The 13,376-nt window shown below is 40.4% G+C and overlaps 1 protein-coding gene across 1 annotated transcript in view; it reads right to left on the bottom strand.

Annotated features, from left to right (window-relative positions):
- The window catches only part of LOC140227661 (uncharacterized), a 57,705-nt gene extending 44,895 nt beyond the window's left edge, over positions 1–12,810 (bottom strand). The window contains exon 1 of the mRNA XM_072308077.1: positions 7,697–12,810. Coding sequence (XP_072164178.1) covers positions 7,697–12,810 — 5,114 coding nt within the window. The remainder of the gene's footprint in view (positions 1–7,696) is intronic.
- Positions 12,811–13,376: the final 566 nt, after the last annotated feature.

A 13,376-nucleotide genomic window follows, 5' to 3' on the forward strand; every position in this document is an offset into this window, starting at 1 on the left:
AATATAACATCAATAGTAATATTTACAGTACACACTGTCAACATAATCAATAAATTGACAATAAAAGCAAGTAGCTGCCTATAGATATGATTACCAATCTGAAGATGATGATAATAAAAGCAATACTGAGTGTAATTGCACATTGTACATGCCGCAAGATTGGTATATTGGTCCTATTCTCCATTAATCCACGTTCACTGACATCTGGACCGAAACGCTGAGGTAAAATCAGAGACTATATGGAAAGAGAAAAGCAATCAGATACTAGAACTGGGAGTGCACAATGGACATACCATTCAAATTCATGTTCATTTTCACAAGTAATTTTCATGATTAGGTTGGGAATGGAAATGGGAAAAGAAGAGTGAAAATAAAAAGAAATGAATCATTTAAAGGATGTTGGACTGATATCAAGATATTTGAAATACACCAAAGAAATAGATATTGCAGCTTTCAATGCTTCTATTTGTAAATGCTTGTGTGTCATGTTTTGCAAATATGAAGCCTATAACATGTTTTTGACAAAGCAGTGATGGCAATAATGCTTGAAAATCAAAAGTCAATCCTCACCTACTATACCTTCCATAAGAGAAATTATCTTCCTTTTTTTTGAAAATTCAAGAATAATACCACCAACATTCCACTCTAAAACTCAACATTACTTGTTATTACAATCATACAAATAACTGATGCAAATGATAGATTTGTTTTTTTTTTTATTTCTAAAACCCATGTTCAAAACACTCAAATAAAGATACCTGTATTTCGTGAAGGAATGTTATGCGCAAGCAAAAGGAGACTTTTGATTCCATATTATAACCTCATTTGATTTGTAGTCATCACTCTTAAAACTATTATCACTTATTACAGAAAACTGGTGAAATTTGTTCTTCCAGAACATATCTCCTTTCTTTTTCTTTTTCTTTTTCTTTTTTTTTTTTTTTGGGGGGGGGGCAAATTTTAGTGAAATTCTTTGTGTTGCATTCCTTTCATTTCTTTTGACTATGCCCTTTAATTGGGATATTCAGATACCCTGCGATAATGAGTGAACTTGTGGCAATCCAGGGCAGAGCTACAAAGTTCAAGCTTTTGCTTGCTGACGTCTGAAGTCTTAGCCAGTCTATACTTTATTTTACCTGAAGTAGGTCTGGTTGGTACACCCCTGATTTTTATCTTCTCAGCATGCCCGGATTCTCCAACATCGTGAATATGTACAAATATTATTCCTATTGTGCTTTACAGGCTAGTTGAATATTTGAAAGCTGTAAACACAACATATAATATATGTGTATGTGTGTGTGTGAATAAACATATGTATTCACATACATACATACATGTCTACATATGACATATGTTTATATTTGATGGCAGATAGCTAAACACTGCCTAAACATTTGACATTTACATGTTCATCTCAAAGGCATGATGAAACATGTATAATGACAACATTTTGGACAGAAAAAAGGTGTCAAATTAGATAGGGCTTACAATTACATGGACAAAGTATTCAACCTAAGAAACATACAGTGCTCTTTATACATGTCTCAAATCAGACATGTTTTTTTTTTATTTTTTTTTTTGTTTGCACACACAGTTAAATAATACAAGAGATGGTACATTAAGTTTATAAACAAAACAGGAACATGGCCACAAACATTTACAGACACCCCCACTGACAACAGCATTAACATTCAAATACAATTTTTCTCAGTGCAAATATTTTCACCTCAGACAGACCTTTACTGGCCTTTGATACCTATTGATGGTCTATGCTTATGGCAGAAAAGCATGAATGTGGCTCACTTGCCTTCCTGTGTCCAATATTCCTCCTGTAATATGTCCACATCTACCAAAGATCATGGATTTTACAGCACAGTCACTCAGCTAAAATTATATCTAGATTTCTGCACTGTACCCAGGTTACTCAATCTTACAACAGAGTGTAGAGATGAATATAACACAGCCTCCTTCTTTCACAACAATGTAAAAAGTATGACAAAAATAATAAAAATGCACAGTGTATTTTGGGGGTGGGGTTGGGACAGGATAGGAGTGGTTGGCAAATTCTTTAGACTTAAGTTCCATGACATTTTCTCCTGGCGACAATTGCTCCCATGAAATATCCTAACATTAAGCCAAACACAAAACTTATCCACAAACATACCCCTAACCCTAATTCTAATTTGCACATCAAACTACACCAAAAACCCTATCACAACCCTAACCCTAACCTTGGATAAAATAAGACCGGAGCGATTGTCGCAGGTGTAAATGTCGTGTCACCTTACACATCAATTCACGATCATAACCAAACAAGAAAATTAATTCTGATGCATTGTGTTTGTTGAGAAAACCCCGTAAAGTATTTAACCTAATGTTGTTGTTGTTGTTGATTTTATTTTTATCATCTGCCATGCAAAGCCAAATTTGGCTCAAGACAAGCAGTTCTGAGCGCTAAATGGTATGTTTCCCTCCTGAAAATAGATTGCTGTTTTTGTTCTGGATTACTTCCAGATACCATGAAGTAATTGAGAATTGAAACACTAACATTATTACCTGACCATTAATCACCTCTGAAGCAATGTTTAACAATTGCATATATATATATATATGTATATATATATATATATATATATATATATATATATATATCCCTAGTTGGCACCTTAGAGAGACATATTGGGGGGAAGTGTCTTCATTAGGGAGACAACTGGTCATTAAGGAGACAATTTTCATGTCTCCATTGCGTAAACTGCCATTGAACATGTAATAATAAATTTGCATATAAAACAAATGGAAATGTCTTCCAAATGACCCATCTAGGAGTATAATTTATATATATATATATATATATATATATACATGGATCTCTTGTTTCTGGCTGGGAAAGGATTAAAGGGATGGTAAAGTTTTGGTTGAGATGGGGAATTCAAAATTAAACTTTTTGCAAGATAAGTAAAAACTTCAAATGAAATATAATAGAGAGTACCATTCTTAGAGGAATTCAAAGTTTACTTGATGAAAATTGCTTTTGAAATTTCCAAAAGCAAAGTAAAACAAGGTGGTCATAATAAAAGGTGGGTACCACCTTTTTTATAGGACAACTTTGTTTTCAGTTATCTTGGCCATTTCAAAACCAATTTTCACAAAATAAACTTAGGATTGCTCTTATAATTGTATGCTCTTTCATATTTATAAGATGTTTCTCATTATCTCACAAAAGAAAAATGGAAACCTGCAGCCCCTTCTCAGCCAAAAACATACCATTCCTTTAATCCTTTCAAGCTTTAATGCTTAATTCTCCTTGATGTCTGCTGCTGAAGATTATGACTGCTGGTTCAGACATGGATTTTCTTTTCTTTTTTTTTTTTTTTTTTTTGGCGGGGGGGGGGGGTTCATTTAATAATATTATGAAATCTGTCAGAATCAGACCAGCAGCATTGTTCTGTATGCTACTGGAGTCTCTGATACAGTGTGAATATGCTAAACGCTGAATTTTATGGGCAGCAGCATTGCAAGTGCATTGTACATTGCTCTTTGTCATGCTAAACCTTCTGAGCATATAGTGGCAGTGGTGTACACTATTCATTACTCAATAACTTTCCATTTCAGTGAAGTGTTTTACAGGCTATTGGTTGTTAATTCACTCCTGAAAAGAACTCTCTGCAAGAGAACAGAGCAACAAAAACAACAAATTAATATGCAAATATTGTCAGCTGAGAAACATAAGGGGGCTATCGCATTCTAAGATTTGATTTATATAATTATGTGCTCTGTTCCAAATATAGGGTAAAAAAGCATCCTTGTGGTTTTAATTTTCAATATTCTACTGAAAATGAAAAATAATAAAACAAAATTGGCACCGCAATGTAGAGGAGATGAAGCTCTACAACATGATACCAATAACTCAATTAGCCCCCCCCCCCCCAAAAAAAAAAAAAAAAAATGCAATAAAGTCCTTATGGTTCTCAGTAGTCTATATATGTATTCAAACACTGAAAACCTGCTAATCTGTCAAGTTTTTCTCCATGCATCACAAAAACTTGCAGGCTTCAGTATGAATAGTTTCACTCTGTACCCTTTCACCAGCCACTGGGGAATGGGAGAGTCAGAAAAGCACTCCTTTCAATTTCAACCATATCTTTTGAAGGTCTTGCATCAAGCTGACACATTAAAAGTATATTCTTTTTTATACAGTCTTCCACATATTGGAGAGACCTTGAAAATATCATGCCTTCTGCCAATTCCAAATTCCCACTCTGACCCTATCTCAAACAAATTTGTATTGACTCTGCTGGTGGCTTGTACAATGAGTCTTGCATCATTCATACACGAGGAGAAAAACACTCGCGGCTTGGCATTTTCAATCTTCTGCAAGAGGCTAGAAGAGAGATGCTTTCTCGCTCCTCCGAGGACGACAGCAATTGGTGGAATGCGGAGACGCCCATCAAGTCTCTGCAAATTGAGTTGTCGAGCGAGCACCAGGGAGTTGAAGGAATCGCCATGGCGATGTCGGTGTATTCATTTTGAAATAACATCTGAGTTACAGCGTAATCTTGATGTTACACACTATGGCAGGTTGAGGGTTTACCATTTCTGAAATCAACCAGTGGTTTAAAAAAAAAAAGTCTTCTGTGTTGTATCACCTCCATCTTTCCTTCTTGTTCCGGTTTTATATTCATTAGATTCATATATTTACTTTACAATGATATTTGAAATTATATTTCCATCATAATTAGCAGAATACACAGGGCAGGGAATAGCTGTCAATGTCATAAACTGTGAACCTAATACCAACACTCAGGTCTCCAATGATATGAATCACTATCTAACTGATCACAATGATGTAAAAACTCCAGAAAGGACAGAGTGAATAGTAGGCACAGTGTATCCAAATTCTTCTTACATGTAGAGTGTGAAGATGGGTGATACAACTTATACTTAAGTTTATGGAGCAGTGTTTTTGATATTCAACTGGATATCATGGCACACTGGTTAGTCTCTAACTGCATCAAACAGAGGAAGCACAATTTATCACATCAATGACGTATATATATTCAAGTAATCTCATTCTTCAGATATTGAAACTGGAATTGCAATACATAAACTGTACATCAATTAGTATTTTGTTTTTCAGTTTGATATAATAATGCTTATAGTACATATTCAATATACATAATTGTCAGAAATGTTATGATAGACACACTCAACTGTACTCAATATACACATAATCAAAGCAAAGGATCTTTGTACGAATTGCACTACAGTTCGACCTCGATTATCCGGCCTCCTTTTATGCGGAAATCTCTATTATCCGGACGCGTTCACGCAGTGAAGGACTTTTTTTCATCCAAAAATTGAGAAAAAAACAATGACTTTAAACTCAATTAAAATTTCTACAAAACTCACACGATTTACCTACAATATTCCCAACACAACTAACGTAAATTCACACCACATTATCATCGTGAAAGTAAGCAGTTTTGTGAAGAAGGGACTACAATTTTGCGCAGGCTAGCATAACACCACCGTTGCGGGGTACGCTATACCTGCCTACAGCTGCCAGTGCACTGGGACGGCAGCTTGGACGGCAGCTATATTCATTAACATTGTGTCTCCCATATCCGGCCAATTCGCTTATCCGGATGAGCGCCGGTCCCGACATGGCCGGATAATCGAGGTCGACCTGTATTTATCTTGCTTTGTAATAATTCCTAAACCTCAATTCTGTTTGAAACAGGAATTATGACATTGCACATATGTATTACTGTAGGAAAGTACAAATACCATTACAAGAGCAGAGGGAAAATTGATACACTGATGATTTTAAAAACAAAAACAGAGAGTATATATACATACATTGATGCAAAGGTGAATCTAAGAAGTACACACAATGATAAATGACAACAAACACACACACAAACACACCCAAAATTTCTCCAACTTCGAGTTAATGCAGATCACAATTCACAGTTACTATCAAAATGTGCGGCAAAAGGATTCTGTACTGTCCTTCTTTATAGGGAATACATCACATGTTGGCGAAGACTCGGCCAACCAAAAGCTTGTCAAAACAACTCCTGGTAAACACACCTTCCACAGTTGTGTCACAAACTACTGCAGTTTGGGCTTTATTCTCCCAGCATCCTTGATTTGGAATTAAAAAATTAATATGAAAGCAGATTTGAAAAAGAGAAGACGGCACTCTTTTTCACTAAAGAGAGTTCACTTGTTCATCACTTTATCATGATATTCTCCACGACAAAAGAACAGTGAAAGGTATCAAGGTTGCAAGTATATGGGTATTTAACAACGTGACAATATAAAAGGCACTACCTCTATAGCTCTACCTTCTTGCTTAAAGGTCATTTCCTCTCACTCCTTGACATTCACTTAATACATGCACAGAGAAGATATATGTGTATATATATATAATTATATATGTATATATACATATATATATATATACATGTATATGTGTGTATATTTACATATACACACACATATGCACACCTCCAATATACACTTGAATGACTTCATTTGCTGTCTTATTTGCCAATGATAATCCTTCCAATTTTTTTTTTTTTTTAAGAGTATCCTGGATCCACACAGTTGTCTCGATCACTATCAAAATATACTCATCTGGGTGTTGTTTTTTTATGTGTGTGTGTGTGTCATCATTAACTTTTCCTGTAAGTTTAATCCAAATCTATTTACCTATTTCTGAGTCATTTTGTAAACAGACAGACAGACCAACATACAAACCAATGCCAGCAAAAACATAACCTTTTTGGCTGAGGTAATTACATTGCTGAAAACAGTTACACAATACATAACCAAATCTCAAAGGAGAAAAAGAAATTGTGCTTGCATACACACATTCATATGACATGTACAGTGTGACTTTCTTATCTGATCATGTTTGGAGGAATATTGGAGAAACAATGTTTATATATATGTACATGTAGCTGCCAGCCCAGTGGTTGCTTGGCAGGTAGTGTGTGCCGCAACAGTGGTGTACTCTACAGTGGCTTGTAAATATTTTTTCCCCCTTAAAATTGAACGATCTTTTAATGTAAAATTCATAACCAGTTTCTGTTGGTAGTATTACCAGTAAATCAAGTGAGGTCTGTAGGAAAAAATTAATTGAGTTACATTTTTTTTTTCATCTCCACTGCATGAACACATTCTGATGATAGAGAAGTATGGATAAGAGATGGCCGGACAATTGAGGTCTGACTGTATTCATGTTTGGAAAGGGAAAATTGGTATACAGGACTGGCAGATGGTAGTGATTTTAAGGCGGCACCAAAAAAATATGTTCATGCCAGAATAGGATTTCAATTTTGTGGCCTTGGACCGTTTTCAATATATAAGCCACTCAACACATTTTTTTTTTCTGTTCTGCATTGTTGTCTCTTACATGTTGTCTTTTTCAGTGTATTACAAAGGTTTGTTCTGTTCCTTTAAAAACAACAACATTATGGTTTAAAAAACAACAACATTACCAAACTCTGTTTTACTGCTTTGAAATATACATCTTCCCTGCATGCTAATGGAACAGTGCTCATTAATTTCTCAGGGACACATCTTTTACCACACACATCCTATCCATATACTACTTAGGGCTGTGCAATGGTTTAGTTTAGCCTGTTTACCATTATGGTGACAACAAGAAACAGAAAAGACCAAATACCTCAATTTCTGAAGACTTTTTGATCCATCACTTGAAGTGCAGCCATTGCCATCTTTCTCTGAAGCGAGCACAGTTTGCACAAGCTGAAAAGATTGACCGTCAGGTACTCCCATGCCCTGAAGATTTGTGATGATCGTTTCAGCCTTGTCGCAGAGTTCGTCAAAAGACGGCATGTACTCAAGCCGAGCTGGAGACATGGGACTGCGACCGACTGAAGACGGGCTGATGCTGGACCCTGACAGGCTGTCTACATCTGGTTGCTCAGGCAACTGGAGGAATATCTCGGAGCGGTACTTGGATCGAGGCGAGTTTGGTGCTGGAAACACATCACTCTGCTCCTTCTCGTGGATGGGTGAGGTCTGGAGGGACAAACTGCTCAACTCCACAGTCACCTTGGCTGGTGGAGTTGATGGGGCAAGGTGGATGGTGGGTGACACACTGATTCTCTTGCTTTGTGAGGGTACAGGTGAATCCCCTATCCTGATGGTTGGGGATAAGGGTGGACTCTTTGTAGTGGGGGACAGGGGTGAAGAGAGGAAGGCACCAAGTGAAGGGGATGTCGAGACGAACGAGAAGGGAGAAAGAGGAGGGGACCGCTTCGAATTGTGTGAAAGCTGTGGGGTAAGTTTCTGGTAGGGTGACCCAGGAGGTACTGCCAAGGGTTCTGATGACCTCTCTGATGAAGTGCTCCTGTGAAGTGTATTTTGACTCATGAACTCCATAGACTCAGGCCTAAATGCAGCTAATTGATCAGGTTTACTGAGATCATGCACTTCGGCATCAACTTCCTCTTCAGTCTGGCACCGATTAACCACTATAAAGCAGCTGTTTCTTCTATCTAAGCACTTTGAGGTTTCTGCGTTATCTTCCACAGGGACAATGGCCGGACTGTTATCTCCTTCCACACTGTCTGCACAAACTTGAGATGTCACAGAAAGTGAAGTTGGCTGTTTTACCAAGGCATATTTTGACCTATTTGGCTGCCTCCACTTTGGCAAGGAGTCACTGTCATCAACCGTTTCTTTTCCCTTGGTCTGGTTTTGCGAAGCAGAATGAACATGGACATCACTGTCATTACTCAATGTGCGCTCAAAGGAGGAGAACTCGTTTGAAGGTTTTGTTTCAATGGTTGACTGGGTGTTCCTCTTGTGCAGTGTACTCTGACCAATCAGCAGCCTGGATCCACTCCTGCTAGATCTGGCAAAGAGGCTCCTGCGTCGCTGGAGGGGCATGCGTCTATCTTCCTTCTTGTTTTTTTCCTCATCATCTGCTAAGGATAAACTTTCACTGTCGTTAAGCACATGGAAAGCTTGAATAGACTTGACGTCAGCCACAGTCATGTCTGAGAAAGACATATCAGATGTAAGCTCTTCCGAGACTTTGCCCAAATCAACAAGGAGGTTGTCACCAGTCACACTCATGACGGCATCATTGAAGTCCGACGAGATGGAATTCATTCTTGCCTCTATTCCTTCACGGACATTGTCATGGCTCTGCTTCCGCAACAAGAGTTCATTTGGTGCAGAACGCGTCCTCTCCACATTGCGGTGGATCAGCTGTTTTCCACTACCTGCACTCACCTGTCTACTCACACGTGACACCTCTGGCTTTAGGGAGTATCTCTTTTGCAATTCCTGAGTATATCTCCTGCCGGAGGAATGTCTCTCCACATCACAAAATTTACAGGACCCCTTCACTCCATCTTTGTCAGACATTTGAGTGTCCCTGCACAGATGTCGTTCTTTGACCATCTTTTCTAATTTTACCACTGCAAGGTGTAATGTCTCAGCTACTGTGAGATGTTTCCTTGCTCTCTCCTTTTCAAGAGCACTTCTTAAGAGGGCCTCATACTGCCGTCCTATTTCAGAGCTGACAACACTTGCCCTGATTTTGGGCACGTCAGGAAAGTCAGGCTCTGATTTCTTGAGCTGAAAGATGCCACTGCTTGCAGTGGAAACCTGTTGCACTGTATAATCGCGGGATTGATTTGAGTAGGCAGATCCCGTCTGAGATGAATCAAAGCCTGGGTCGTCGACTGTGTCTTCCTGATCAGACTGATACACTTTTGGCTGCAGCTTGGTGGAACTTAGCTGTGCACCAGCAGTGCCTGTGTGACTGTCATTTGAAAGTAGGATTTTGTATCTTCGTCGTCTAGCACCATCCATCTTGCTCTCCTGGGAACTGTGTGAATTATTGCTCCCTGATTGTCCCCCGGAGCCATTGTCATCTTGTGACCCTGTGCTGCGGTTTTGATGTATCATTTGTAGTTCCTTCGAGTCAGGGGTATCATCTGAATTTTTTTTGCTGCATCTTTTTGAAACTTTACCCTTAATATCGATGATGTTTTCAAACTTGTGGGATGTAACAGCATTCACATTATCAACACACTGTGATGCACCTTCCATTGGATACTTTCTGCTGCTGTCTTCATTATAAGAATCTGATACTGTTGCCTGATTGTACTGTGTTCTGTTTGTCATTTTGCCTCTCTTATGTGTATTTTTCTCAGTGCTCATACTGCAGTCACTATCAAGATGAGCATCTGTCTCACTCTTGTTGTGACACAAATCATTTTCATCACTTGTTTGCACTTCCGAGGTCCTCATGTGTTGGTCAAAGTCTCGACTTCCACACTCATCACTATTATTACCACTTGATTTCTTGCCGATGGGCGGAGGGTGTGGCCTCATATTCTCAATATTTGAGCTAGTGGACAGTTCAGAGTACTGCGTGTTAACTGTCCCAGTAGATGAAGTTTCATCTTCTGTGCTCAGGGCATTACTTCTGACTTCTACCTGCATGCTGTCTGGAGCTAATATTATCATGGGCCTGGTGTCATGATCAGAAGCTGCCTTGGACTTATCGCTGCCAAAGGAACTCTCCAGGGAGCGAAGCTTGGACCCTGGTCCTGCACAAAGTGGAGATAGAAGTGGAGACATGAGGCTGGGACTGGTCTGCACGGCTGCATTGACATCGATGACTGTCGCAGCATCCACTTTCCTCTTTTCACCCGATATGAAAACATCATCATTATCATCCTCATTGTCCCTTTCATCCACCTCAATAACAGTCTGACAGAATGCCTCCTGCATGGAGGTCAATGAAGGTCTAATTCCTGACCTGCCAGGGGGACCTGACTTCCTACCCTTCTGAGGAAAAGGTCTATCCTTGCCCATGCCCCTGTTATTCCTGGTATTCAGAGCAACATGCACGTCACATACCGTCTGCTTTCCACATCTTTGCTCTGGATGATCAATGGCTGATAAATCTGTACCCGATTTCCCTATGTTCATATCTATGTGAGACGTGCTCCTTGTTTCACCCATTTGCTTTTCATTATCCCTTTGTATTTTAGTGCCACCATTTTGCTCGTCTGATTTTCTCATACTTCCAGATTGCTTGTCATTATTTCTCAGTGCATTGCATATCATTCCTATACTGTCGTCTCCGCTTGCACTGGCACGTGGTGAGATCTGAGGGCTCCCTTCATTGGAGGGCTCATTTCCGATCCCTGAGTCCTTGGAGTCTATCATAGTTTTAATTACATTCAAATACTGTTCCATATTGAGCAGATTTTTCTTTGCCTCTTGCAGGTCAGCTATAGCATCATCCTTTGACTGCTGCTTGTGCATGTTGTAGGACTTTGCCTCGGCCAGTTCCAGACTGGCTTGTTCAGTGACTATCTTGAGAGGTGGTACCGATGGACAGTCTTTTCCAACATCAATGCTCATCGACATTTGGGTCATGAATGAATCATTAATACTCTGGGGCTTTGACCTTTGACCCTCATCTTCTTCTGGCAAAGTTTCCAGGGAGATTGGCAAGGAGCTTTGGCGATTGATGAATTTGCGTCGGCGTTCCCTGGCGCTGCCACGCTCGCTTGGTCTGAGTTGGTTGAACTTTCTCCCAGAGGGCAAACTCTGGCGCCGCTGAAGTTCAGGAGTACTGCAGGGACTTGAGTTTGAACTACTCTGTTGTGAGGTATGCTGTCTCAAGAGATGAGAGCTGAAGCTGCCAACAGTTGCCGCCTTCTTGAATCTCCTCCTCATCATGTTCAACTTTTCCAACTGTTTCTGCTTCTCACTAGGCTGAGGAACAGGGGCCACTTTGCCTGCATCCCTTTTTGGTTCTGCGACAAGCTTTGGTTTTGCTTGATTTGCTTGATACTCTTGTTCCTTCTGCTCCTGGATAGGTGAGGGAGGTGACACCCTCGGCTTGGGGGTAATCTTGAAGTCCTCCATGCTGTCAGTTTCTGAAGGTTGTCGGCTGAGGGAGGCATTGCTTGGACCTCTTTGGGTGCGCTGCCCCCCAGAGAGCATGTGATTCAGCTCCCCAATTCTGCGTTTGATGATGTTGTCCCTCCAGGACTGCATGAAGCGTTCTGGAATCCCAAAATCCACTGCACCAAAGCCTAGGGTCATGAGCATGTTCTCTGCAGGAGTCCACGGCATTCCAAACCCTCCGGCTCCGGGAAACTGAGGGAATCCACTATCAAGACTGGCTGTTCGTGTGAATGTCTGGAGTGGCGACATGCTGCGATATGTCATTGGGGATGTTTCAGCATCCAAACGATCCATGCTATCCATTCTTACGGATGCTGTGTCTGCCTTTGAGCTGCCCTCTGTTTTGGGGGAGAGTCTCAGCTTTCCATCCTTCTCAGTATTTTGGTTTGGGGGCTGGACATACGACTGGTTGACCCACTTTGCCACACTGGCATTGACACCACCAGGCTTGTCTCCTTCCTGACCACTTTCATCATGTTCCACTACAAGGGGACCAGGTGACTCAAGATCTCCAGGACTATGCGGGTAGCTGTAGGAAGTGGCTCTCGATGAAGAATCTGTGGACCCTGGAGACTGGAGCTCGGGGTGCAGGGCCCGTGGATCAAGAGGATGTGGATGTGACTGGTAGGCTGAGAATGCTGGTGGGTTGTTATTGGCATACTGAACGGTGAGCCCATGGTCTAGGCTCCCCGTGGAGCTCCCGCCGAAGCTTTCAAGCCGACTGGGGCAGCTGCTTCCCTCCAGAGACGTGAAGGTGGAGACCTGGTGGCTGTTCAGGCTCTCTACCTCCTCGTAAGTGGAGACAGACTCTTGCCTGCGCATCGCCCACATGATGGAGGGATCGGCGGGGGAGTAACAGTAGGGCTAACAGGTTCTCAGATCCCCCAAGACCAGATTTCACTCACTGCACCCCCTTTCCCTGCAGCAGGTGGAGAGATCAAAGAGGAAGATAGTGACAACACAGTGCAACTCCCTTAATGGGTCTGGCGGGTCAAACTAACCTCAAATTCTAGAAGGCGAAGATGCATAATCAAGATAACACTGGTAATGTCATAAATCTATGAATTTGTTTGGTCTGGTCAAAAATCCAAACATACAGGTATATTTTAAAGACATTACATATTGTCTATAATCAACTGCAATATTCCATGTCTTGAAAACATGTTGCATGAAGGAAACAAATGTGTTCTTCTGTGAATTGCAATATCTACTAAATGCACACAATATAATCAACACCATATAGAGATGAGACATATATTGGCAGTGAAATGGCCTCGGATTGTATTTATTAGGCAGAAGTGCCAAAAACAGCACTATGCGTATGCATTTAGTAAAATATCACTTATTTTTAAAGTGAAATAGGCAGCAACTATGCTGAATAGGCCAAATGAGACTAA

The sequence above is a fragment of the Diadema setosum genome, chromosome 4, assembly GCF_964275005.1.
Source record: "Diadema setosum chromosome 4, eeDiaSeto1, whole genome shotgun sequence".
Classification (NCBI taxonomy): domain Eukaryota; kingdom Metazoa; phylum Echinodermata; class Echinoidea; order Diadematoida; family Diadematidae; genus Diadema; species Diadema setosum.